This window comes from Neolamprologus multifasciatus, chromosome 18 (assembly GCF_963576455.1).
Source record: "Neolamprologus multifasciatus chromosome 18, fNeoMul1.2, whole genome shotgun sequence".
NCBI classification, from domain to species: Eukaryota; Metazoa; Chordata; class Actinopteri; order Cichliformes; family Cichlidae; genus Neolamprologus; species Neolamprologus multifasciatus.
The window spans coordinates 18,929,650-18,956,946 of record NC_140456.1 but is presented as its reverse complement, the minus strand read 5'-3'; the positions used below and the strand labels follow the sequence as shown (position 1 = coordinate 18,956,946).

The 27,297-nt window shown below is 40.5% G+C and overlaps 2 protein-coding genes across 8 annotated transcripts in view; one reads left to right on the top strand and one right to left on the bottom strand.

Moving 5' to 3' along the window:
• The window catches only part of arhgap21b (Rho GTPase activating protein 21b), a 37,521-nt gene extending 28,800 nt beyond the window's left edge, over positions 1-8,721 (top strand). For all 4 annotated transcript variants that reach the window (XM_085142032.1, XM_085142034.1, XM_085142031.1 and 1 more), the window contains 11 exons: positions 441-496; positions 637-725; positions 872-1,014; positions 1,240-1,398; positions 1,523-1,601; positions 1,709-1,782; positions 1,885-1,974; positions 2,105-2,272; positions 2,517-2,622; positions 6,276-6,307; positions 6,420-8,721. In XM_085142032.1, coding sequence (XP_084998158.1) covers positions 441-496; positions 637-725; positions 872-1,014; positions 1,240-1,398; positions 1,523-1,601; positions 1,709-1,782; positions 1,885-1,974; positions 2,105-2,272; positions 2,517-2,622; positions 6,276-6,307; positions 6,420-7,970 — 2,547 coding nt within the window. In that variant the 3' untranslated portion in view covers positions 7,971-8,721. The remainder of the gene's footprint in view (positions 1-440; positions 497-636; positions 726-871; positions 1,015-1,239; positions 1,399-1,522; positions 1,602-1,708; positions 1,783-1,884; positions 1,975-2,104; positions 2,273-2,516; positions 2,623-6,275; positions 6,308-6,419) is intronic.
• Positions 8,662-27,297, bottom strand: part of LOC146497733 (A-type potassium channel modulatory protein DPP6-like) — a 97,533-nt gene continuing 78,897 nt past the window's right edge. For all 4 annotated transcript variants that reach the window (XM_085142038.1, XM_085142039.1, XM_085142036.1 and 1 more), the window contains 18 exons: positions 21,377-21,531; positions 20,708-20,805; positions 20,457-20,583; positions 18,357-18,395; positions 18,108-18,215; positions 17,934-18,025; positions 17,803-17,850; positions 17,605-17,717; positions 16,785-16,832; positions 16,583-16,681; positions 16,293-16,362; positions 14,183-14,377; positions 14,026-14,080; positions 13,802-13,904; positions 13,652-13,707; positions 13,456-13,528; positions 13,293-13,366; positions 8,662-12,045 (listed from right to left, as the gene is read on the bottom strand). In XM_085142038.1, coding sequence (XP_084998164.1) covers positions 11,899-12,045; positions 13,293-13,366; positions 13,456-13,528; positions 13,652-13,707; positions 13,802-13,904; positions 14,026-14,080; positions 14,183-14,377; positions 16,293-16,362; positions 16,583-16,681; positions 16,785-16,832; positions 17,605-17,717; positions 17,803-17,850; positions 17,934-18,025; positions 18,108-18,215; positions 18,357-18,395; positions 20,457-20,583; positions 20,708-20,805; positions 21,377-21,531 — 1,700 coding nt within the window. In that variant the 3' untranslated portion in view covers positions 8,662-11,898. The remainder of the gene's footprint in view (positions 12,046-13,292; positions 13,367-13,455; positions 13,529-13,651; positions 13,708-13,801; positions 13,905-14,025; positions 14,081-14,182; positions 14,378-16,292; positions 16,363-16,582; positions 16,682-16,784; positions 16,833-17,604; positions 17,718-17,802; positions 17,851-17,933; positions 18,026-18,107; positions 18,216-18,356; positions 18,396-20,456; positions 20,584-20,707; positions 20,806-21,376; positions 21,532-27,297) is intronic.

The following is a 27,297-nucleotide window of genomic DNA, read 5'->3' as shown; positions in this document are numbered from 1 at the left end:
CTAGTTTAGACTACAGCACGCTGTAGTTTTGAAAATAACAACCGGCACACCCATCAGGTTAACAACAAAGAGACCCAGAGTTTGTCTTTGAATAAAATACAATGAACATGTCAGTGAGATGGAGAGGATTACAGCCGTTATTTACAAAATGGTTAACAAAAGCAAAAATAAGGTGTCACTTGAAACCTGTTCTACCTGGGCAGAACAAAAAAAAAAAAAAACCCACGGATGGCACTTGGTTAGAGTGTGAGGGGAAATTTCCATTTCAGACTGAGAGGAAGTCAGTAAGGTTCCTTTCTGATCTGTACAATAAATAAATACATGATCATATATATTTATTTACAAAAATATTGCAAAACCTCAATAATTAAATTGTATTGTATTACGAAACAATGTATTTTTATTTTAAAGTCTTCCGTTTATGTCTGTTCTCGCTACAGAACGCAGCTGTGAGTCGGGACCTGATCAGCCGAAGGATCAAAGAATACAACATGAGGTATGAGGGACTACATTGACCCCTGAGGGGGATCCAAAATACTGGACTACCAGTTTTAAGTGTATGGCCACCTAATGTTAATACTTATTTAGACTGTGTATTTATTTACTTTTTTTTATATATATTTTGCTGTTGAACAGTGCACCCAGCAGCAGGTCTGAACCTTCACCCAAGCCTGCCCGACATTCGCTGAGCATCAAAACGCCATTCCTTGGAGGCAAAACAGATGGTAAGAACCATAGCCCCCATTTGCCCAAAACTGGAGAGGAGCAGAGGGCAATGAAGAGTAAAGCTGCCAGTTCTTAATGTTAAGGTGTGTCATTAAGTGTCGTTAGAGTGCATGTAACCTCAATTTGTATACGTTTGACCTGTCAGATGAGTCCAGTCCACCACGGGACAGAGGTACTTGGAAAATTGCCATTCCAGGGATCATAAGGAAGCCATTTGAGAAAAAGACTCCAGCTGGCATCACTTTTGGTGTCCGACTTGATGATTGTCCATCTGCACAAAGTAACGAGGTGGGTCTGCTGTGTTTCTACAGGTTTTTTTGTTTTGTTTTTTTAAAGATGGGCTCATTATCATTCAGATGAAGATGAAATGTGTTTCTTCCAGACAAATAAAATGCATCTTTACATCCACTTTGAATCACTCATTCACTGGAGCTAACAGTGTGTGGTGTGATTGACGATATGGTTCACGATGTTGATTTTTTTCCCCTTCTTCTTCTTATGTAATTTGTGCAGAATGTTCCTCTCATCGTGGAGGTCTGCTGCAAGGTTGTGGAGGAGCGAGGTCTGGAGTACACAGGAATCTACAGGGTCCCTGGGAACAACGCTGCCATCTCCAGCATGCAGGAGGAGCTCAACAGCAAAGGCATGAATGACATCGACATCCAGGAAGACGTGAGTGACTGACAGTCAGGTTGCACAGTACAGCACACCACTTCCCTGACAACATCTTTGCACTGTGATTGATTCGTACTGCAAGAACTGCATTAACCTGAAGCTGCCTTGATCTACTCTGCAGAAATGGCGGGACCTTAACGTCATCAGTAGTTTATTGAAGTCCTTTTTCAGAAAACTTCCAGAACCTCTGTTTACAAATGGTAAGACTAAAGTCATAAAGAATACATTGCAAAATCTCTGGGATAATGTCGTTTTTCCTGTGCGGTTATTCTTTTTGCAAGTTGAGGTTTTCTGGATCTGTTCACAGAAAAGTATGCAGATTTTATAGAAGCCAGCAGAATAGAAGACTCAGTGGAGAGATTAAAGGAGCTCAAGAGGCTGGTGAGTGAAAGATCAAATATGAGGGACCTATTTGAACAGTTATTACCATAAAGCATTCTCCTCATCCTGAGCACTGGGCCCCTGTTTGGTCTTTTCCTCCAGATCCGTGAGTTGCCAATTCATCACTATGAAACTCTGAAATTCCTTTGTGCTCACCTCAAAAGAGTTTCTGACAACTGTGAAAAGAACAAGGTATGAGCATCAACAGGATCTCTGTGTTAATGCCGTTAGTTAACACCATGCAGTGCATTCAATCCTGTGCTAATCCAGTGTCTCTGAGGATTATGTCATTAAATGTGACTTTTACCTTGTATCTATTTAGATGGAGCCTCGTAATCTAGCTATCGTGTTTGGCCCTACCCTGGTCAGAACCTCTGAGGACAACATGACTAACATGGTTAACCACATGCCAGACCAGTGCAAGATAGTCGAGAACCTTATTCAGCAGTTTGACTGGTTCTTCGCTGATGATGGTGACGAGGACCCTGTTGTATGTAGCATTTCTTTTTCCTTATTTTATTTGATGGAAATTAAATGAAAGGATCAGTTTAGTTGTTGATTTTGAAGACCTGCAGCTACAGTGTTTATGAATTACCTTTAAAATGTAAAAACAGAATTGAACAACTTGCAAATGTCATAAACCCAGATTTTATTTTACAATAGAAGATAGAAACCCTATTTTTTGCATTGTGTTAAGTTACTTTTTACTCTTTTCCTTCCGTATGTTGCTCCAGACCACAGCAGAGCAGGAAAGTACAGTGCAGTCTCAGCCTGTGCCCAATATCGACCACCTGCTCTCCAACATTGGGCGGACTGCACCCTCTCCTGGCGAAGTCTCAGGTAACTTAGCAGCAGTGTTTTTTCACACTTCAGCATCAGCACAGCAAATTTCTGCCATAGCAGCATTAATATTTTTGCTTAAGATTATAGTAGATTAAAAGAGTTGTGTGGTAAAGACCTATTTAAGATTAAATGCTGGTAGAGTGTCAATTGCAAATGCTAAAAGTACGAGCACCATCCCTTGTTTTTCAGTTCATATGCTTTAAGCGAATACTAAACAGCCAAGTTTTATTTGTTTCTGTTAAAGCAAGTTTTGTTTTTGTTTTTTCAGTAACTTTTCAGTGGATGCAGTGTTGCCCTTCAGCCACTGGGAAATTGTTGAAAAATGCCTTGCAATCATTTAGTTTATTTTTTGGGATAAAAGTCTGTTTTGTTTGGATGTTGATGTTTATTTGCCCAAAATTAAACTGTCCTCAAGTTTTGTTTTTGTTCGTTTCTTTGCTTTACTCTTCTTTTTTCTTTTCTTGCTCAAGTCATTTTTTTCTCCCTGTGCTTTACCTGTGTTGAGACGACGACTCCTTTTCTTTCAGTTCTTTTCTTCCCCTCCTCCTCGTCTCTCACATAATCCTGGCATGTTCTTTCCCAAAGAAAATCTAACAAACAAAACGAAACAATGGAAGTTTTAACCCTTCTGACCTGTGCCCTTCTGTGTGTAGTGTGTTGTTTTTCTCCCTTATCCCTGTCCAGCACTCACACATTACCCAATCTTGACACAGGCCAAGTGGGCGGCGTCTATCACTCGATGATGTCACTGATGGACTCTGTTTTGTCAGTGATGGACAGCTGGGACTGTAGGAAGAAGGACGAGTGTTGTGCCCAGTGTAGCTGCCTAGTCTGCAGAAACCCGCAGCTCTTTTAAATTTGGGCGAAAGGAGGAAAAAAGATAAAAAAGAAAGAAAGAGAAGTCGATGTTTGTCATTTTTCCTGTGGTGTGCACGTCTCATATTTAAACCAATACCCTAAAATGAGGGGATACAGAGCGATGCTGCTGTTCTCTCTCTGAAAGTCCTTCTGCTGTCTCTTGTTGTTTCTTAAGCTGATCGCAAGGACAAGTAGCATGGTACGGTCAACCTCAGGTTCTCTCCCGGTCATGTGGCATAATCTGTCATGATGTCTGAGGGTGGGGGTCGTGGTGTTGGGACTGAGCTGGATGTTCCCCAGCACACATGCGTTTACACACAAATAAAAAACACACACAGCCACCTACCAGGTGGAGTAGTAGTTAGCAACTTACTGAAGCACAGGCACTCGGGCTTTCAGCTAGCACTGGATGGAGTTCCCGTTAGGAAGATGTAGTGTTTTTTTTTGTTTTTGTCTTTTATTTGTTGTCTGTGATGTCATTCTTTCAAAATCTTCAGTATTTTAAAATGTCACATCGTCAACTACAGACCAACATTTTCTCATATCCTGTAACATAATGTCACAGCCGCATGTCTCTCTCGCAGTCTTTCTACCAACCATGTTCTGCGCACACACAGACACACCCACAAATACACACCAAAATTTTAACCTAACTTAAAACAGCATTATCATAGTGGTAGTCTCGTTACAACATGGGAACTTTTAGGAGTCGTAGGAATCGATTATTTAGTCATATGATAAAGGTTTTTATTGGACTCTGTGCAGTCATATGAAAAACTAAGTACAGCCCATAATTCAGTAGCTGTTAGAACCACCTATAACAGCAATAACTTGGAGTAAAAAATTTTTTCTCAGACTAAATTAATCTCTGACATAACCGTGGCGGAATTTTGTCTCACTCCTTTGTGCAGCATAGCTTTATTCAGTTTGTGTGTTTATTTATGTACAGCTCTCTTAAGGACCTGATTTGCTGCTGGATCATTGTCCAGTAGTTTTAGCTCATCTTTAGCTATCAAGACAAAGGGCCTCACATTTGAGTTTAGAATACTTTGATATTCAGAGGAGTTCATTGTCTGCTCAATGACTGCAAGGTGCACAGTCTGTAAAACAAGCTGAGATCATCATCCCTCCACCACTGTGCATGACAGTTGGTTTACAGTGTTTGCGCTGATATACTGCCTTTTGGTTTTCACCAAATGCATTGTGTCCAAACATCTCCACTTTGGGCCTGTCTGTCTAAATAACATTGTTTCAGAAATCTTGTGGTTTGTTCATATGCAGCACTCCTACCTTAAAAGCCATACCCATTTAGTCTTTTTCTGTTTTTTTGTTTTTTTACTCTCAGGTACATTAAAACTTTATGAGACCTGTAAAGTCTTAGATGTAGCTCTTGGGGTTTTTGCAGATTCTCAGAGCATTGCACGGTCTGGCCTTGGGATGAGTTTGTTGGGAAGTCTGCTCCTAAGAAGATTGTCTGTTTTGAGATTTATTAACAAACACCTGAATGTTCCAGGGTAGCAAATTACCAAACTTCTACTTTCATACAGATGCTCACCACATATTGATATTTTAAAAAGTGCAATCGGTTAGCACCACCTAGCTGCTTCTGTTCATTTTTATTCCATTTGAAGCAGTAAGGGTGTACTTGGTTATTCACTGGACTGCAGAGAGTCAACACGTTTTTACATGCCTGTAGGAATATTAGAAAACAGTGAGTTTCAGGCCAGTGACAAAATGTATTTCAGTTCAGCTTTATTTATTCTGCAGTTTAAAGAATACACAGCGAGGAACAGTTTAATGTGTAATAAAATCTATAAATGGGTAAACCTGATTTAAAAACCCCTCAACATCAGAAATATATGGTCATTAAGTTCTGAGCAAATCTTCCTCTTTTTTTTTTTTTTTTTTTTTTTAAACAAGTAGTTGACAAATTTAAGTCTTGCACTCAAAGACACCTCACAGTGCCTCCTGTTTTTAAAAAACGTATTATTGAACCAAGATACAGCGTTAACTCACACAGGATTCATTGGAAGTTTTGTTTTGGTTTCTTTTGTTCCTGCATTTAGTTCCTGTGGCCGCATTATTTCTGTAAAAAAGCCTGCTTATCTTGCAGTATGCATGATTTGAGTCAGAGAAAGTCTTGCAAATGTTTTTGGCTTTTTATGTCTTTTATAGTGACAGGCTACTTGTTGAGGGCAATGTAGAATTTCATGCAGCTTGGAGTAAGAGCAAGTTAGACTAAAGTTTGCCCGCGGCAAGTTGTGTCAACCACAAAACACACTCACTGATCTGTTCAGCTCAGGCCCCTTAAGTCTCTCAGTCAGAGCAAACTCATCACTCCCTCTCCTCTGTGACGTCTTTGAGTTGGGAAAGAATGCCCACAGCTGGTTGGTGGCTATATGTGATGCTCTGTGACTGGCGTGTTTGTCCGTGATGTGCCGTCGATCCATCGATACTCGAGCATGAGCTGCTTTTCTGTGTCTTGGTTTACCGCCAGGTTCTCACTTCCTCGCCCTTCATTATTCATCTCAGGCCTCTTCTGCTGCCGTCTCCACTTTTTCATATACCGCTTAGCTTAGCTACACCTTAGCGCTCTCTCTCGCTCTCTCTCTCTCGCTCTCTCAAATTGTATCATCTGCTTTCATGTAACTGCTCTCATTAAATCCATTGTATCTTGTCACTTTCACTCTGAGCAAACTTTGAATCTGCCTCTTCTTTCTGTATATTGTCTGCTTTGAGGCTGTCCTTAAGATGTGAGACTTTTACTAATGAATCTCTTGTTTTTAATGCAGACTCAGCATGTAGTGAAACCTCCAAATCAAAGGTAATGTGCTCCTTTGTGTTTCTGTTTTCTCATTCATGTGTCTGAGCTAGTTTTATGGTCTGAAGTCCAGTTTTAATGATGTTTTAATGCCATTTTTAATGTGTGTCATCAGGGCTTGTGGGGATCAGGGAAGGATCAGTGTAGCAAAGAGTTGATTCGCTCCTCCTTCTTCGTTAACCGCAAACGCAAGAAGCCCAAGGAAAAAGTTCAGCCTAGCAGTTCAGATGATGACCTGGACCCTGTGTTTACAAAGAAGGAGCTACCAAAGGAGAGCCAACAGCAGCCTCTGTGGTCCCCGCACAGTCGGACCAAAGAGGAGGAGGAGGAGCAGACAGATGAAACCAGCGAGAAGGAGAAGGAAAAGAACAGTTCTGAGGAGCAGCTGGACAAAACCAACAGGAAAGAATATCTTTCTAACAGCTCAGTGTCACAGCCCTCTCCCTCCCTGCCTCCAAAACGCATTTCCTCCAACCTTCAGACTGGATCCCCCTACCCCTCTCCTACACATTCCCCAGACCTAAGCTACCGCATGCCGATGGTTCACCAGTCCTCTCTCACAGACCCGCCATCAAACTATGATGACACGGTTTCTGACCTCGGAACGATGAACAGCACCAGCTCTCAAGCATCAGTCCCCAGAATGAGGCGTGGCAAGACAGTGGGTGCCCTGGGAGCAGAGATGTGTCCCAGCGGGCTGGGAGCGGAGGTTTGCTCCATTACCTCAGACTACTCCACCACATCCTCCATGACTTTCCTGACTGGAGCTGAGCTCAGCACCCTCAGTCCCGAAGTGCAGTCTGTGTCTGAGAGCAGGGGTGGAGAAGATGCTGATGATGAGAGAAGCGAGCTCATCAGCGAAGGAAGGGCAATGGAGACGGACAGCGAGAGTGACCTGTCAGTGTTCACTGTGGGTAAAGCCGACCAGCGAGAACCACAGGAAGTCCTTCGACCCCTCCCCTCACACAGACTCATCGAATGCGACACACTCTCAAGAAAGAAAGCCGCCCAACAGAAAACCAACAGCGAGTCTTCTCTGGACGGCGCGCGTAGCGATAAAGATTCCACTGGACCATCACGCTCTTCGGGGTCAGTTAAGGGTCGTGCCACTGCAAGCCTCAGCACTGCATCCCGGAGTGAGCTGGACAAAGGAGAGCCCACGTGGAAGTTGAAGATCACAGACAGACTGAAGGTACGCATGCGAATGTCTGTGGATGACATGTTCGGTGTGGGCAGCCAGAGGATTCAGTCCTCAGAGGGCCGCAGTAAGAAGAAGAACATCAGACGCAGACACACGATGGGCGGGCAGAGAGACTTTGCTGAGCTGTCAGTCTTGGGAGACTGGCCGCAGCAGGTTCACATCGGCTCACGGTCGGAGCTCTCAGCTGTGGACCGGCTGAAACCTAAGTGCAGCTCTCAGGACTTCTCAATCGGGGACTGGATCGCCCGCGAGCGCCACCGATCCAGCAATCCCGAGGTCAGTCTGGACTTCTCTGAACAGCAGAACCCCGGAGCCTTGTCCTCTTCTGAACCCCCACATCATCCTGCTGAGGCGCTAAACGGGGACTTCCCCCAGAGCAAAAATCTGAGCCTCTCGGCCACCGCTCACCCACATAAACTCACCAGTTCCCAGGTGGTCCATTCGCGCTTCTATCAGTACCTGTGAGAGCTGTGTGTGCGTGTGGCTGTGTGTGTTTTTGGTCTGTCAGGTGTGTCTCTGTATATGGGAGTCTGTCAGTGTAGTGTCTATTGTGTGACCAATGTCTAGTGAATGAGCATGTTGTACAAAAATGTCTGGCGTGGGTGTCTAAGTGGTGTGTGTGTGCTTGTGAAAAGAGAATTACTGCACACAGGAATTGTTGAGCTTGCTCATGTTTAAGGCATGGAACAAAATGTTATCTTTTTTTCCATTTTGTTTTTGTTTGTTTTTTCTTTTTTATATTAAAAATGACTTTGGGATGGCCCAAGAGGAGGCTTTCAACCCTCCTTGTACAAGTCCCAGATGTGCTAAAGATTGAAAGGACCTGTTGCCCGTGAAACGAGTCTGAAGTACGTTCAAGGAAGTGTGAACACTCAATTTAAGATTGTTTAAAGGTTTAGCTAAGTGGCTTTAAGGATGAACTGACTTAGGATGAATAGGAAGTAGTGGAAAAGTGCAGATTTTTAGTATTGCAGAGTAACTATTTTTGCGTAAAGAAAGTTACAGTGTTCAAAGTCAGTGAGTCTGTCGGTAACCAAATGAAGAATGTACAGACATGCTTGCTGTAATACTGACTAAAAGCTTTAGATGCTTGTGTTTCATTCTAAAGTGTACATATCCCTATTTTTCTGTGTACTTGAATTGTGTTTTTTGGTACTGTGTGTGTGTGTGTGTGTGTGTGTGTGTGTGTGTGTGTGTGTGTGTGTGTGTGTGTGTGTGTGTGTGTGTGTGTGTGTGAGACTGACTGCGTACAAGCCGTCTGCTGTCAAAGGGGCCTTTCCAAAGGTACAAAGGTGACAAGGAGACACTGGTCTTATGCAAATGGAAAATATAGTTCATACTCATCCCTGCTGTGTGGTTTAAAGAGCAGTGAACAACAGCCCTCTGATGCAAGCTATGTTTTAGTGTTTCGGAGTTCACACGTCTGTCAGCGACTGCAACGAAGAGAGAGTTGGGCAAAGAAGAAAATGGGTAATCGAACCAGAAAGATCAAGTTTTCTTCACTAAAGAAAGTGCCTCACAATGAAATGTTAAGGGTGCCATATTGTCTTTGTTGAGATACACGAAGATGTTACTGTGAATGACATTTTTACTGTTGACTCTCAGTCATTCTACAGGTTAAGAAAATGCCGAGCTTCCATTCCTTAGGCATTCCACTCTGGTCTTAATGTTTTATACATACTTTATCCTGTTTTTTTTCATTTGTCGTTTTGTTTTTTTAATTTTAACAGAACTTGAATTTTAAATATTCATTGTAAAATAAGTAACTTAAATGTACATATAAATGCCATGTTTTAGCTGCTTTATTTTTCATTTCCATCAGATTGCAAGTTTAAGTACAATATTGAGAAATGACAACAATGGCGATGATGAGGATGATTATCTCGAGGCCTGTGTGGGTGTTGTGGGCAGTTTGGTACTTCTCTGTGATGAGAGGTTCCCTGCAGGAGGAGGGCACTTCATTGAGCTGGATTGTTTGTATCAGTGCAGTGTTCCTCTTGATTGTAAGGGGGTGTGCACAGACTCCTGAAACACTGGAAATAAAATTTTGTCAATGGCAAATATCGATTTTCGCTTTCTTACCCCCTCTTCACCACTTTGTATGATGGAAGCTAGATTGGTCCAAAGCACTGAAATCTTTTAAAAAGGGGGAAATGCAACTTAAATAGTTGTGAATATGTTTAAGCTCTCAAATTATTTTAAGTATGAATCAATATTAATGATTACATTTAATCCTAATCATGTAGCGTTAAAACATTTGTCTGAAATGTGCCTTTTAATTGGGCTGCTCACTACAAACTCACCATGTTTTCCTTCTGCTGCTGTTTAGCTGTCTGCATTGTTTTAGTGCAAGTTATCCAGTTTTGCAGATATTGGCTGTAGAAATGTCCACCTTCTCTAGAATGCAATGGATGTAAAGGGCACATGCTCTGCTGTGCACAGAGCTTCCGAAAATAATGAACAATGTTTAAGCAGGAACTGTGTTCATTTTACTGCATTTATCAGGCAGATCAGTGCATGAAGAAGCTCTCATTTTCAGTAGTTTGTAGGGAAAATGTTTCCTACAAAAAGAATTGGTACCCCCCTTTAAAAAAAACAAAACAAAACAGACATTGCATATTTTTTTTCTTCTTTTTTTGCATTAGTTCCATTATATCTCTGAAAGCCGACAACTCCTACCACATCAACCAGATTGAATGTACATTTAGCATTGAGGCAACAAGTAAAATCATTGATGGCTGAATTCCCCTCAATGTGCATTCTGCTTCACTGTAAACTTGTACAAATGCATTCAGTTGTCAAACTTAATAGAGCTTTTTTTTTAAGATGGTGATTTAGCATGGAGCTTGGTTGGTATTTGTTTGCTTATACAGCTATTTCCTGGGTTAGCACACTAACCCAAGTAAAATACACTTACTGGCCACTTCAATAAGTATGTGTTCGACTGTTTAATCCAAATATTAAACAATCACATGACACAACTCAGGCATGTGGACAGGAATAGAAAACGGGAACTCAAAGATGTGCAGAAGAGCATCTCTGCATGCACAACATGGCCAACCTTGAAGCAGACTGGGTCCAGCAGCAGAAGACCACACTGGTTACCACTCTCATAAGCAAAAAACTGTGATGCTGTCATGTCCGTGTGGATCAAAAGGGCCAACAGGTAGTAATGTAGTGGCCAGTAAGTTTATTTCGTACCCAACCTGGTTGTCAACGTTTGCCTTTGTGCTTGTAGTTGTCAAGGTAAGGTCATGAATTAAGCCAAAGAAAATATAAGTTTCAAAATGCTTTATATACAAGTTGCACATACAACATAAAGACTCAAGATGTTTTATACACTTTGTACATCAGCTGACTAGAAACCACTGACAACAGAAGTGATATGAGGAGAGAGAACACACAAAGTCGTCAAAGTAAACCACAAAATAATAATAATAATAATAATAATCAGTATAGCTAACTCACCACTACGCCAGTTTGGATGGCAAATATCAAGAAACTGCAAACTAAATATCGTTGGTTTTGCGTTAGTGTAACACCTTCTCCCCAGCAGTCGTACGGTTGTCTTCTATTCAGCTCTTCCTAAGTTTTAAATGTGCCCCTTGATTCACACAACGCTTTTTTCCATATTTACTCATTTTCAGTGTCATGTGGGCTCCTAACATGAACACGTCACCCACAGTAAGGCACAGTGACTAAAAGAAAAAAGAAAAGGGTTCATTCGGAAATATGAAGAGGAAAATTTCACACCATTTTTGTACAGATACATTTTTTTGGAGTACAACACAAGTTAAACATTGTGCCTTTGTTTCGTAAAGCAACTAAAGACTGACGCAGCCAGACAGCCACTCCGACACGGTACAACTGTAAGACACTGAACAGAGAAATTCTGAGAAACAAGTACCAATAATCATACTCATGAACACAATAATCAGTAAGTTAGTTGGCAAGGTTATGAGAAACTGGCAGCCTTTTAAAAGTTAAATCTCAACATGATGAGCTTATCGTCGTAGGTGGGGGAGATTTGGTGCCGCGAAGCACTGAATTTAATGTGCCTGTTTTGTAATGGAGACGCAATGCCGAATGGATGTTTTGTTGATCCTCTATTAGTCCACCAGAGGGAGCACTAGTCCGTTAATCAGAGAGAGACATGACTGTTCGCATCTGAGATTTATTCAGCCTCTATCTGACTGGTTTCCCTGTCAGCAGCCAGCACGAGATGAGGAGAAGGGGTGTAGGCAGAGGCCCTTTTTGCACATGCAGGTGCTGCACTTCATTGGAGCTAAAATCAGATTTGACAGCAGGTGGTGCAGATTTACTGGGATGGAACGAAAAATCTGTTGCATATTGTGCTGTAGTGTCTGGCCGGGGCTGCTGAGAGGATCAAAGTTTAACTGTTGTCCTCGTTCTCTTCCTGCTGGTCGTCTGTCAGAATCTCTGGTAGCCGGAAACACTCCTCGAAGAAGTTGACCAAGGACTGGCTCAGGTGCTGCTGTGTCCCCTCACCGTGTAGGAAGTGTCCTTCATCTGGATAGATCTGCAGATAAAGATGGAGAAATTGACAGATACAGTACGGTGAGGCTGATTTGATGTCGTTCACTCAAAATCATATTATTATTACTTTTTTTAATAATGTTTTTTCACTGGATAATGAAAATGTGAAGATAGACAGGAGTGTGGGGGCACTGTAGCATTTCTGAGAAATAAAATACTAAAGCATAGCGCTGAAGTGTAAAAGAGTGACAAATGCACATAAAAGTGGATGAAAAGAGGTTTTTCTTGGACATTTCAATCATTTTCAATGCAGTCTTTGTACCTGATCATTTTCAGAGTAATGTTGTTTAGTTTGATAAGTCACTTAACGCTGAACCGTGAATCATTCAAGCATAAAAAAGACACCGAACTCAAGGGATGAACCCGTGTTTACAGAAAGTCAACACCCTAACAAAGAATAAAATGGTATCTTTATGCACTTTGTTAATAGCAGCCTGTCACAAAATTCCATAATTTGTTTGCATTTCTTTATTAGAATCTATGAAAAATATCAAAGACAACACAGTTTGACTGTCAGAGCTGTTAGATAAATACTTGGCATATCTTAGTGTTGTGTGCTGTGTGAAGCGGAGGACAAAAGAAGACGTGGTAGGCTTTTAAAAAAACAAACAAAAAAAGAGGTCTACAGCAGACAAACAGTATCTGAAAGTCATGTCCTAAGAAATACATGGGAAAAAAAATCCAGCAAAGACCCGGCACAGGACCTGAGCGACACATCTGACCCTTTAGCTGATCCATCTACTGTTCTATCTATTCTTCAAAGTCTCATCCAGAAATGGTCTCAGTGAAACGGTGGCTTGTCAAGAAGCTATTACTAAAAATTACAGGAGGATTTTATTATTTATTTTATCCTTATACACTGTATTTATTAAAAAGCCTTTCTGGCACGTATACAGGCAACAACAACAACAACAACACTAATTATGATATTGTGGGGAAAAAACAGCAAAACAGCAATATCCGACTGTGCACTGGAACACTTTGCATAAACATAAACTGCATGTAAATAACTGAACAGTTCTTCAATCTGCAAAACTAAGAAAAAGTTATTTGTCAAGCTCAAATGGGAAAAATTAGAAAGAATAATACACAAATGAATCTGAAATGAAAATAACTGTTAGTTACTTCTCTCAAGCCATTTTGAGAGCATTCTTCACACAACATCAGCCCATTTACACACACACACGCACACTTTTAGTCACACCAGTGATTTCAGACACCGTGGCTCACCTGCAGAGTGTAATTGGCCTTTTCGCTGATTAAATGGTTGATGAATTTGGCTGTGTGCTGGAAGTGAACTTTTTCTGTGGTGGCGAAGATAATATTGCAGTTAGACTCTGAGCACGCACATATTTACTGTGGTATTTAGAAAAAAGAAAGCACTGAGTCCTACCATCAGCAGTCGGGTGAATTATTAAGTACTGTTTCTCCAGCAGCTGACCCGCTCTGTGTGCTAAATTTGCCATCTGGAGGAAAGAGACAGCGGGAAATCCACCATGTCATTAACACGTTCTTTCATAAAGACCCCCCAACTCATTCTCTGAGCTCAGCATTCTGAAGCAGAGGAGAAAAAAGGGTGGATACTTTACTGTGTAAACTCGGGAGTCTGTCTTGGCGCCGAGGTATCGCTCCGAAAATGCAGATGCTGCATTTTGCAATAAAGAAAACCAGGGTTAGAAAGATTGGGTACATTTTAGATCTAAGACTCACTTAGCAGAAGATTTACTGTAAAGTTTTACCATAAAGCTCGAAATCTGTGATGGGGGAAACTGCTGTTCCACATTTAAGTTGGCTAAATTCTTCTGAGCTCAAAAGCAAAGTTGCTAAATAACCACCATAGGCCTGGAGAAGAGGGAGACACAGATACAGTATGTGAAAATAATTTCATGGCGGGCTGTATTTTTATAAAGGCACAGAGGTGAGTAAAGGTTTAACAGTGCATCTGACTGTTATGTCTTCTTACCTTTCCATAAACTCCCATTCGATTCTTATCGATGTAAGACTGTTCGGATATCAGCCTGAAAATGAAAAAAACAACAAACCCCCCCAACAATAATGAAAGTGACAAAAGCCAAATGACCAAATAGTTTTTAAGCTGTGCTCATTTTTCTAACTCTGACCTGAGTGCCTCCAGCTGGTCCCTCTCCTCCAGTTTCCCCAGTTTCCTGCGGACCTTGTGGAGGAGGTTGGTGCCCTGAAATCCGCTGCCGTGGCCGTCAAAGCGGACAACAATTGTGCTGAAGCTGCTGACCAGGACGGTGGCCCAGTCCACCTGGAACTGCTCCGTCACCATCTGCCCGCCGGGGGTCCCATCCCTGTGGAAGAAGCACACAGCGTGATGGAAAACGTGATGGATAAGTTCAACTAATATCTCAGAACCTGGTGTAGTAGTAGTATTATTATTGGTTGGCACGAAAAGGGAACTTTGAATAATCAGATCTTTTACAAAGAGAATAAAAGGGACACTGTTGAATTTAACAAGTCCAATACAACACCATAACCCCTTAAATATGACCACAAATATTTAAATATTGCAGTTTTTAGACATGTGGAATATAGTGCACAACATTCACGTTATTTTATTCTGGAGCTATAACATTTGATTTAGTGATAGAAAATCAATAGGGATTATTTCAGCCTTAGGTAAACTGTTTCCCACTCCAGCTGCTTCTCTTCACCATTAAATGTCAGTAGATTGCAGTCAACTGTATTCTGTTATTGTACCTCTCCCAATTCAAGTGCATATAATCCTAGCTAGCTAGCATGGCCAGAGTAGGACAAACAACAATGGCTGCTGTTCATTTGTAGTGAGTGTAGGCTGTAAGTCCACTGTAACTTCTGTTGATACTGAGGTGAGTTGTTGAGGATATCCTTAACTTTTCTTAGTAAGTGCTGCTGTTAGCCAGTTTTAGCTGCTGTTAGCTGCTGTTAGCCAGTGTTAGTGAAATTTTCTTTGAAGGATATCTAACATTGTTGGACCGAGACACTTAAAAAATGAAACTCTCATATGATTTGAGAATTTAATAAAACTGGTTAGTGCAGAGAAAGTTTTTAGGACAGTTGAGTCTAACATTAGCTGGTGTAATGTTAGCTTATAAGCAGCTGCTGTTATTGCTCAGCTGTTGTAAGCTGTAATTGTCAGACATGAGAGAGAGATGATGAAAATATACAGGTAAAGCAATTAATACATAGTTATACATAGTTATTTACAGTAAGGAACTAATTTGTAATCTTTAAATTAAATGTCACTTATAAAGTGTACTACATATGAGGCTAGTCTTTAGCAGCATACATAAAATGCGATTAGACGGAACGTATATGTCCATCCTGTCAACTGGATGTCCACTGGATTCAAGATGACGGGCAACATGGCGACGTCCACAAACCCACTGCTATGTATTTTAATGTACTGCTGAGCTTAGTTTTCTTGCTTCTTACACGCTAATCATTGCATAGTTATGAGTTAAATATTCCTTTTAAAATGACATACTGTACCTTTAAGGAATAAAGACTCCTGTTAAAAACTGATGGCAAGAGTTTGAAAAGGTAAATATTTATCAGCTTGAAATGCAAACACACACACACACACACACACACACACACAAAAGAACAACTTGCAAAGTCGGGGATACTTTTGACATATCCAAAACGTCTTTTTACTGACATGAAGGCTGAAAAATGGTGGAATGGTGGTACAAAGAAACTTTTGAGCTGAGGTGAAAAAAATGACCTAGCTTATGTAGAAAGGTTATTTATTATCCTATAACAAGTCAGACATTTGAAATAGTTATCAGTGTTTTGTTCATTCATGTTGTTCCCAGTCTGATTTAAAAGCTTACAGCTAGATTGAAGCCTGAAGAATCACTTCCAAACTAGGGAAATGGGATCGTTTGGGCAGAATTTAAATGAATACTGGCCTCGTAAAACAAAACAGTGACGTGCATGGCCGGCCTAGGATCTGGTGTTTTGGGGTTTAATACAGTACTAAAGGTGCAGTACTAAAATGATGCACTAAAGTTCTCCTTTGAACATTAAGTAAAGTCAGTTTTAACTGCAGAACTTATGCTCACCAGACACTTCATTAGGTACTAGTACTGGGTTGGTCTCGATTTCGAGACCTAGTTTCCTGACATCTGATGTCAACAAGGCATTTTGATCCAGTGAACTGCTACTCACTGGGTATTTTCTCTTTTTCTAACCATCCTGACCACACATAATATTTATACTCACACAAGCAGCAGTAATGGATAGGTAGCTGTTTCTACAAATCCAGCTGGCTTCAGAATCTGCATCGTCAGAGCTAGAACAGAAAAGACAGGATCAATGGGAATCTTATAACACAGACTTCCTATTCCTTATCTAATTACCGTGTACAATTGTGGTCAAGACTTTACAACCACTCATAACCACTTCTTTGAACTGCTCTTTCTCGAGGGATGAATAATTGTACATCATACATCTTTAGTGACTTTAGAAAACAATAATTAGGTGCACGTTGGGTTACGCAGAGGCACACTTACTGTAGCCTTCTATGTCAATGGTTTTGTACTCCACTCTGGGCATCTGCATGTTGTTGTGTGTGTTGTTCAGTCTTTTATTTGTCTCCACGTCAAACACCTCTGCAGTTCAAGAGAAAAACCTGTTACAAATTCTCAAGTCCAAATGTATTTATCATTAAACATATTTGTAGACGTGTTGTAGACGATGCAGGCGTACACTTACTCTCTTTGTCCTCAGTTCTATAGACAGCCACACTCGGTATATCTGGTCCTACAAAGAACAATGCAGGGAAAAATGATCAGCTAACGGAAATGTAATAATAGAAGTTATTGGATAAGCATGATAAAATATCACATAACAAGATGCTGATAAAAGGCTCAAATGCCTCCAGGAAGGCAATAATAAAGCCACTGAAACCCAACCCCCTGTAGCAGAATAATCTTAAAACAGCACTCTCAGTCAGCTCTGCAGTTAATAATCTACTTCTGTCCCATGAGGAAGTATCTTATTATTTCACAATGGAGCTACTCTCCAAAGATCCAATTAATGAAGGAAGCCACTGGCACTTTTCCTCTCCGATGTGATCCCCTTAAACAAATCAGCTTCCATAGAAACCTTGATGATGTTGTCCAGTGTTGAAGCCAAATAATGTAATTGTATTTTTCTGCCAGAGTGTCTCTAAGGAACACAAGAGACTTCTACTACTAAACAACAGCTAATCACTGAGCTTTCTTCGCATAATAAACGCTACAAACGCCGAAAGCCACACAGCCTCTGTTAGTACTCACGTGACTGTTTGCAGTCAGTCAGACGAGCTGTTTATTCTTACTGCTAATCAGGAGGATCCTGCAGTGGTTTGAGGTTATCTGCTAACATCCAGTTCGATATAAGCTCTCTACGTGACATGGAGCACTAATTCAATTACACTTTCTACTGAACACGCTCTCTGAGTCTCCCAGGAGGCCTTCGCTGTCAGGAGTGTTGTTATGTAAAACCCTTCAGTCCAAGATTTCTCAAGTGATTCAAAGTAAAGGATGCTCACCTTTACAGTTGAGCAAGAAGTACTGCATGTCGTGGCTGAATGAAACATCCATATAGCCGCACTTGAACTCACAGGACAAGCAACAGCGGTTGAATGGAGCGATTGTGTCAGCACTGCAGGATGGCACAGAGTAAATAATGTACACTTAAAGCAGCACTTAAAAAAAAATCACCAAGATGACTTTAACTAAAGCGCTACCTGTACAAGTGCCGCCGTTTGGGGTCATCCTCCGTGCTCAGGAAGTAACTGTGAATCATCCGAACACTGCTGTCAGATAACAAGAGAGCCAGGACTGCATTTAAAAATGTGAAAGCATCTTAAGGTCTTACATGAGGTTTCTTTCATGATTGTAGGCCAAGATCCTGGTCACATCCCAGTCTCCAGAAGTTAGGGACTGAAGTATGTCTGTGCTAGTGTTGGGCTAAAGGGGAGTAACACAAATTAGACACTCACGCAACAGGATGAAGGAAAAATATTACAAGCAAAGGTTTAACATTACGTACCAGAGATGTGGACATGGAGATGTGGAAAAACTTTCCTCTGCCACCCTGAGGGATCGCCCTGGTGAAGAAGAACTTGTATCCATCTTTGGAAAAGAGCGGCGGCTCGTTCTGAAGAGAGGAGAGAAGTTACAAAAACGTGCCTGCAGGGCTTTTTATATCTTTGTCTGTTTACTTGTTCATGCACACACGGAATAAAAAAAAAGAGTCTGTTTTTTAGCCAACTAGACTTCTCCATCTTTCATCACATACCTGTCGGTGCAACCAACTCTCACTCTCATCCTCATGTTTCTGAAAAGAATAAGAGGATCTGAGCTGAAAGCTTAATTCAGCAAATAGGAGGGAAATGAAAAGATACATCTCAAAAGGTTTTACATTTATGTAAAAAAGAAAGCTTTCACAGGATTGCACAGTCCTGTGAAAGCTTTCTTTGTGCCGATATGTCGTGTTTGGTTTTCGTCAAACATTATGGCCACTTTGGTCTTGACTGTGCAGAGGACATTATCCCAGAGGTTTTGTAGTTTGTTAAGATACAACTTTGCAAGCCTAGCTGTGCAGCCGTATTCTTTTTAGAGAGAAGAGATTTTCTTCTGGCAACCTTGCAGAAAAGCTATACTTGTTCATCTTTTTCTAATTGTACCATTTTGAAATTTAACATAGCTCTTGGATTTTTTGACATTTCTCTGTGACCTTGCGATCCATTTGCAGGGACATCCTCACTAGAGAAGACTGGTGACTATCTTGAATGTTTTCCATTTGTGAATAATCTTTCCTACTCTAGATTGATGGACTTTAAATGGTTTGCAAATGGTCTCATAGCTCTTCCCAGATTGATGAGCAACAAGAATTACTTCTCTAAAATCACTGCTGATGTTGGTCCTCCTTGGCACTCTGTTAATACACAACTGAACGCTTCAGACCAGCAAACTGCCAAAACCTCTGCTTTTATAGAGGAGCTGATGATCAATTAGTCATCTGTATTTGAGCGGTGGCACTTGACTGCTCGTTTCCATCTCAATTCCTAAGGAAGCAATAAGGGTGTACTTAATTTGTGTAAAAGAAAGCTTTAAGAAGACTGTGCAGTCTTGTGAACAATTTCTATTTCACGTCACTGTATATTCTTGCCAAAAAATTAGACAAACAAACCCAGTCTCTCTCTACTTGATGCTGTTGGCTATATATAACTATAGCATATATGACAGTGCCAGACAAGACTCTCAATACCAATCTCATACATGTGTGTGGCCAAAAAAACAAAACCAAACACCTGACAGATCACAGCTGGGATTTAAACTGATGAGCTAAAGCAAGAACAATGTGACGTTGTGATGCGTGATATGAAAGTTATGGTTTGTGCACATCAGCTGTGGTCTAGAAGAAGCTTCTCTTTCAGTTTTATGTAATAGATTGGACAGGAATAATTAAAACAGTGATACACGACTTAAAGAAACCAGCATCTTTGCATAAATATCAGCCAAATGCTGGAAACTGTTGTCTCCATCCACAGTGTTTCTGAAGATCACTAACTATAACTATCAGTCTACATCAGGTGTATCATACATAAGGCCCGTGGACCAAGACTACAGTCTAGCCAGGTGGAAGCTTCTGGATAATGTTTTTTGGACTTTAAATAGTATTCTCACAATATTTTCTTAATGAAGACTGCCACCATTGGCATTCAAGCTACATCAAAGTAATTAGATAAGCAATAACAGAAAACATCCTTTTTTCAGTATGGGAAATAATGTGAATTACTATCAATGAGCTACCAGAACTTTTTCTGTAATTTTCTGTAAAAAACTGAGCCATATTGTTGAAATTGCCTTTCTTTTTATTCTATTAAATGGTATTAAATGTACAGTTAAACGTCTTCAGACTGACAAAGAGGGGATTTTCACTTAAGATTAAAATGGGTTGTATGAAGCCCACCATATGAAATGTTTGACATGCCTGCTTTCTATATTGCTTATTGTGTAAAGTGAAAAAAAAAAGACTTTTATGGGGATTTAAATAAGCGACTGTTTCACAAGAACACAAGCTCCTTGTCTCACGCTACAGTGAAAGATATTCACCACGATGAATGCTTGTTAAAAAAACAGCTGGACAATGTGTTATACATAGCAACCTTACTCTTGTAGGCCCTTGTCAGGACCTATTTTTCTCTAATGAGTATCTGCAGCAGCAGTTTGATGTTTGATTCAAAATAAACGACAGTGTTTGTGTTTATCGACATGAAAAACATGTAAGCCGGGGTTATTTCCAGTCTTCTCCCAGGAAAACACTAAATGTTACAAGTGGAATACTTTAACACAACGGGGAAAGTGTGGCAGCTAATTTCACACTTTGTTTCACCTTAATGCAGACTCCAGTGGTCGCCTCACACAGTGTCAAGATGGAGTTGTTCTGGGCTCTGTTCAGCCAGTTGACAGCCAGTTTGGTGTTGGTTGCCCATTTCACCATGGTGATGTAATATTCCCTCCTGGAAAAGCAGAAGGTGAGAACACATGACACCTCTGACAAGCAGCACTGTCTCCTTTACGAAAATATATCTCGGTGCTTGTTACTCTATACACAGCGAGGCACCTTCAGATTCAGTCACTCACCCTATCCGGGGGTCATCAGGTTTCTTCATCGCTACCGTGTGCAGAGGACCGTGGAGGCTCACCACTGACAGGTGCACTACAGGGTTTTCTTCTCCAGCCTGCAAGGAAATTAGATACCGAAGGTCAGAAGCTTCAATAACTGATCTTTTTGTCCTCTTGAGGGAAGTTCACTGGCATCTCTCATAATTTTGATGCGACAAGCTTGTTAGTCACAGGCTTCTTATTTGCACACTGAATAGTCTCGGTTTGTGCCTTTCAGTACTGTTTCAGCACGTTTAGGTCACACAGTTTATTATCAGTTTCTTTAAAACAACAGCTCATTTTAATCACAAGCTCTTTTTGGACAACGGGGCTTAAATGAAAGATTGCATGAATGTTCTCCCTGAACTGCATATTAAGCATCGTAATTAACTTCTTCCTCTAAATCTGTCATGGACACAGGCTTGAAACATTGACTCCTTCTCAAAGGACCAAAATATTTTGTACATAGTTTATTAATCAGATCACTGATGAGCAGAGAGAAATGAGTCTGAATAGACCTGCTACTTCTACTGTAGATGCCTCGCCCACTTACACCTGGCTCTGAGCTTTATCGTTACTCACTCATTACATTTTCATTGTAAAAACTATGAATTCGTTAAGCTGTAAGATTTGCTGGTCGAGACTTGCCTTTGGGTAATGATAGTCAAGACTCGCGGGATATGGCGCTCCAGTAAAAAACGGCACTTCCATTTTTGGCACCAGCGTGTCATTGATGGTCATGTAGGCCAAACGCAGTCCATCTGGAGACCACCAGTGAGCTATGTGGGTCTGCAGGATCTCTTCTGTAAAACAAATCGACAATATATTATTAATATACATTTCTAAACATGTGGCAAAATACTGTAGTTCAGTCTATTACTGGCGTATTCTCCTTGAAACTGGTTAATATGGCCAATTATTCAGGCAGTGGGGTGAACATCTTTTCTTAACAAGAAAAACATGATTATTAGAAAAGGGCTCCATACTCGCTCTGCTTGTATTTCAGTCCAAGAGTTTCCTTTTACCTGTGGGTGGCATTTAACCCAGCAGGGGGCAGAAGAACTCTGTGAAAAGCATGTTGCAACACAGACTGATCAGTCCAGCCTTGATGAGGACATTTTGATTTTGTTTTCCAACTAGCCAATCTTGTTTTTTTTGCTGTCACAGCTGGCAAAGGAAGCCATTCACACAGAATTTGATTGAATTTTCACTCTATGGCAGAGGGTAATTTGTTGCAGTGCAGCTTGATTTTTCGAGGTCAGCGCCCGAATAAAACCAGCAGAGACTCTAAAAAAGCACAATTCAATTAATCTATTTGTGCCAAAGCACTAAAAAGACCTTTGTTATGAAGCTCTGCATAGATGCTATAATTTGTTCCCACATAAAGATGGGATAGTTATCCATTTCTCACATATTCTCTGTGACAAATCAGTGGAGAGGTTGACTGTGCAGCTGATGTTTCCCTCTCTTTTGGTTGCGGCTGGCTAACCCTCCAGTCACAAAAGAGACGCCACATTTCTGACCAAATTCCACAGATCTGCAGACGTTAATGACACGAGAAAAGACAAACCCACGCGCTGTACTCATACGAGAGCTCATCTATTCCACCTCCCCAAACCTGCAGCTCGACAATTCATTGTTAAAGTCTTTCCAGCATCTCATGACTTCACTATCTTTAATCTCCTGATCAAAGGTAGAGCTCGTGTTGGTTGATGCTCTCTTATGACAAGTGTGAAATTATTCCTACCACTATTGATCAGCATCAAAGGCCCTCACATAATTATTCCTGTCTGAGAACTGTTTAAGCCCACAAAACTACGTCTGAAAATCAAAAGAGAATTGTGATGCTTTAGCAAAAATGTGAATCATTAAATATTCCACTTGATATGATAGTTCGTACATAGAAATTGCATGTTTTCTTCAGCGTGATGCTGTGTGTAAGGCTCATTTCTCAGCCCCTCATTTCTTTGCATTTTGGCGTGATCACCATTATTCTTTCGCACAGCCTAAACTCTCTATATTTGTCCATTTATATCTCTCGTTCTACACTTAATTTTATATGATTGCTTTGTAGTCTACTGTATATACGCTGCTATGACAATACAATTCCCCTTTGGGATTAACATTGTTTCAATAATGTTGAGATCCAGGCCATGATGAGGCCAATCCATGACTGATAGTGTTCAAATGTGTTTGCTTTTGCTTTTTTTTTAATGCAATCAAAGAACTGGGAATATTTTTACTGCTCTGGCCGTGTGTTTAGGGTCATTGTCATGCTGGCAAATGAAGCTGTTGCTATTGACATGCCTCCCAGATTATGTTGGTGAATCTATAATTTGATGGCACTTTTCTGTGTCCATCATTTAATCAGTTTTGATAAGATCCACAGTAGTGAGTGTCTGCTGGCTGTAGACACTAACTGTTGGGAATCTCTCATCATGATTTGAACTAAAAATGTAACATTTGCATGAATGGCTCCATAAGACCCGTTGCTATTGATTTTGTCCAGTTCTTGTGTGACTTGATATACCTCAGCCTTTTCTCCATGTTATCCCCCCTTCGCGACAGCCGTCTTTCCGCTGAGAACCGATGAGGCTTCTGATTATACTGATCATCTGTTTTATGGTGTTTTTTTTTATATACTCCTTCTTTGTTCCTGCACTTTTTAAGGACATGTTGCACACCATGCTGAGATATCCCAAGTTTCCAGCTAACAGCTCTTTGGGAATCACCTTGCTGGTGGGAAAAAATACTACTTTATAATAATAATAATAATAATGGATTGCATTTATAGGGCTTTTCAGGGCCCTCAAAGCGCTTTACAATTCCACTATTCATTCACTCTCACATTCACACACTGGTGGATGGCTGTCAAACTGTGTTATCTTTGGCATTTTCATAGATGCAACTAAAGACATGGGAAACAAAAAATGTGTTTTGCAACAAGCTGCTAGTAACAAAGATATCATTTAAAATTGGTTTGTAGAAATGTTGTCGGTATGTGTAGACACAACACTCATCCCTTGAGTTAGCTGCTTTTTTATTACTGAATAATTCATAGATCAGTGTTAAGTGATTTATCAAGCAAAAAACATATTCATCTGAAAACAGTAAGGTAAAAGGAGTGGACTGAAAATGCAAACCTTTGAAGAACCTTCAGAAAGGCTGAAGATTTGTCCCTCAAGACCAATTTTTTTAAAAAAATGACAAAAAAGTCTGATTCCTTGGAAGTAAAATATAAAGAAATGAGGGAAGGCTCAAGACTTTTGCACAGTACTGTAAGATTGAAAATGTATATATATTTAAACACCTTAATAGATGTGTAAAATGAGTAGCATTTCCTTGAGCCCTTTTAAGTAAATTTACTGAAAAAACAGCAAAAAAACCCAGCATTTTAAAGTTGAATGTACAGCCTTCCAGAAATGAGGCAACCTCACCTTGAACCACATTCATGCAACTTCTGCCAAATCCTTCTGACCTGAAGAGCACAGTGTGCACTGTGAACACTCCAAGAAATGCGTGGGAAATATACATAAGCTGCATCGTCTCTGTTTTTGTGAGACAGTGTGTTATCCGCAGATAAATCCTTACAACACAGCAGGAAAACACAGCAGGCAAATCTTGCTTCGGCACTGGTAATGGATTACTTCTTTCATGTCATGTTCTATGTCTCCAACAAAGAAATAATCCCATTAATGAAAAACCGATTAGAGCCGACCCTGAAGCAGTTCATGCACTGTAACAGAATTTCTCTCGTGATAATTGGCATTTTGCAATTATATTTGCCCTGCATTATTATCCTGGCCCCTCCTCCCCCGCGATAAATCCACAATTAATAGAAATAACAATGCAGAAGTCTAAATAAAATTACCTTAAAACTTCAAAAGATTATTCTCAAACATGACAATGCATCTGTAAACAAACCCGTAATCAAGAGGTATGTAATTACAATGTCTGTCCCACATATGCTGTAATCGGGAAATGTCTCATATTAAATCGCAAGTATGTTGGCTTTTGAACATCTGCTGAGTGAGATTGCAGCGCTGCAGACATGAATTAATTAAAATTGCCAGAATGCAAACGCAAGCTATGCAAAGACTAAAGGAGGAGGTGCGCTGAGATGTAGCCAGCTGCGTGCTTTCAAATGGAATCACGCACACAAATACACAACACGCCGTAGGGAGAGGCAGGTGTCGAAAGACTGGATTAAAATGGTTTTCAAGTGTAGCCGTTGAAATCCAGTACATATTAAAAAGTTTTTTGAAGCCGCTGACCTAAAGTTTACTTTCATTCTTGTGTTGTTCAGGCGGCAGGCTGCTATTCTCAGTGGGAAAATACACAAAACAACCTCACAAACTAACACCCAGCACCAAACAGCAGGTAGATGAAGTTAGTGACTACCTGGTGAACATAATGAGTGCATACCCAGATGCGGCAAGCAGCTGTTGGGAGCGAGAAAAGCTCTATAAATCTTCCGTGGGCAACACTACCTGTAGCACCAAACAGAAGACACAGCTGGCAACTGAATTAGCTGGTGAACCCAACAGAGCACGTAGATGCTAAAAAGAAAGATATTTGGATTTCAGTAAAGAAAACCCCCCCAAAAACAAGTGAATAATAAACTTGCCTTCACCGGCTGGATAGAAACACAACCTGAAGTAAATGCACATGTTGTTATTATGACTTCAACGTGCTAACACTGGAGGTGGAAGTATTTATGGCTTATTTCTACTGTATCCAACTGGCCAAAAAACAACTAAAGAAGATTTAAGAGGAAATCTAGATGCTACAATTCAATTCACTTCAATTTTATTCATACAGCACCAAATCACAACAACAGTTGCCTCAATGTGCTTTATATTGTAAAGTAAAGATCCTGCAATAATACAAAGAAATGGAGGAAACACCGACAATCATACGATTGACTTGAGCAAGTACTTTGGTGACAGTGGTGACAGAAAAACTCCCAACAGGAAGAAAGTACTAGTAGTACTACTGTACTACTAGTACATGCATACCCTACAGTAGTACAGTAGGGTGCAGACTATTAACATGACAATCTTTAAAGCAAAAATAAACATGTTTAAAGGCTGTTAAATGGTCTCTATCGCTACTTGAATTAAGTACATCCATACTACCTCTACGGGAAATATGAGGGTAAGTAGCAGCTAGATGCTGCTAATCAAATGAACTTGATTAAATGATCAGCAGCAACTCTCAACACAATGCCACAATCTTCCCAGCAGTGGAATTTTAAGCAAATTGACGCCAAAGTCACGCTGTACCAAGCTCAGAGAAACTGCAAAAAACCAAGAGCTAAATCTCAGATTCTAAGGGCCTTAGCTAGCATGTTAAAACTCAAAGTTTCTGACAGTACAAATAGATAAAGATTGAATGGTTATCTTCGGAAAGGTCAAAGCCTCTTCTCTTTAAAAAGAACATGGCAGACAAGCTTAGGTTTGCAAAAGTGCATCTGAGCAAAACCCCCAGATTTCTGGAACAATGTCCTTTTGACAGATGAGACCAAAGTGCAGATGTATGGCCATAATGCACAGCACCGTGTACTGCAAAAACCAAACACAGCATATCAGCACAAACACCTCATACTAACTGTCAACTGCAGCCACAGGGCATCTTGCAGTCACTGAGTTGACCACAAGCCTCTCAGTATAGCAAAATGTTGTCAAATCTGAAGATATCTGTCCAACAGCTGAAACTTGGCCAGAATTGGGTCATGCAACATAACAAGCACGAGCAGTAAATCTGCAACAAAACGGCTGATTAAGAAAAAAAAACCCAAGGTGCTGCAATGGTCGAATCAAAGTCAAGACCTCAGCCTGATCGAAATGCTGTGGCAGGGCTGTAAGAGAGCTGTGCATAAACTAATACCAGCAAACCTCAGCGAACTGAAACAACCTAATATTGCACAACATTGCAAGAAAATGATAAATTTAAAGAAAACAATTAATTCAACTTATTGGGGCTAAAGCTCTTTCTTCAAGCTATTGAATCATGGGCTGTGCTTACGTTTCAAGACAATTTTACAGAGGGTGCTTCATTTTCTTAAACATGTGTAATATTACATGTTTGGCCACTGTGAGTGACAGCTAGTTGGTATTTTGTTTTGTTCACCATTCGGCTCTTTTTAGACACAGAGCCGGATGATTTTTCTAGTAAGTAGGTTTTGTATTAGACTTATTTGCTAGCGGGTGACCACATTTTATGTCACTAATGGACCTTGCTGAACAAGCTAATTGGGCAACACTTGCATTAGTTAAAAATGTCCTTATGCTACCCTATCAACTGAATATGTCCATGTCTGATTTTTAAAAATCCAAATCGCACTGAAGACAGAATTTCTCAGACATTTTAAAAATAATCCAGAAATCAGGGGACGACATTACAGTGACTATGTCCATCTTTTCTATTCAGTCTATGCTCTTGGCGCAACAAATCCTCAATGTGAGAAAGAGAAAAAGCTGGACAGACCTCTACAGACTCCTCACCTAAACCCCATGCAACAACACTGGGCTGTTAAAATCAATTCAAATGAAGTCAACATCACAGTC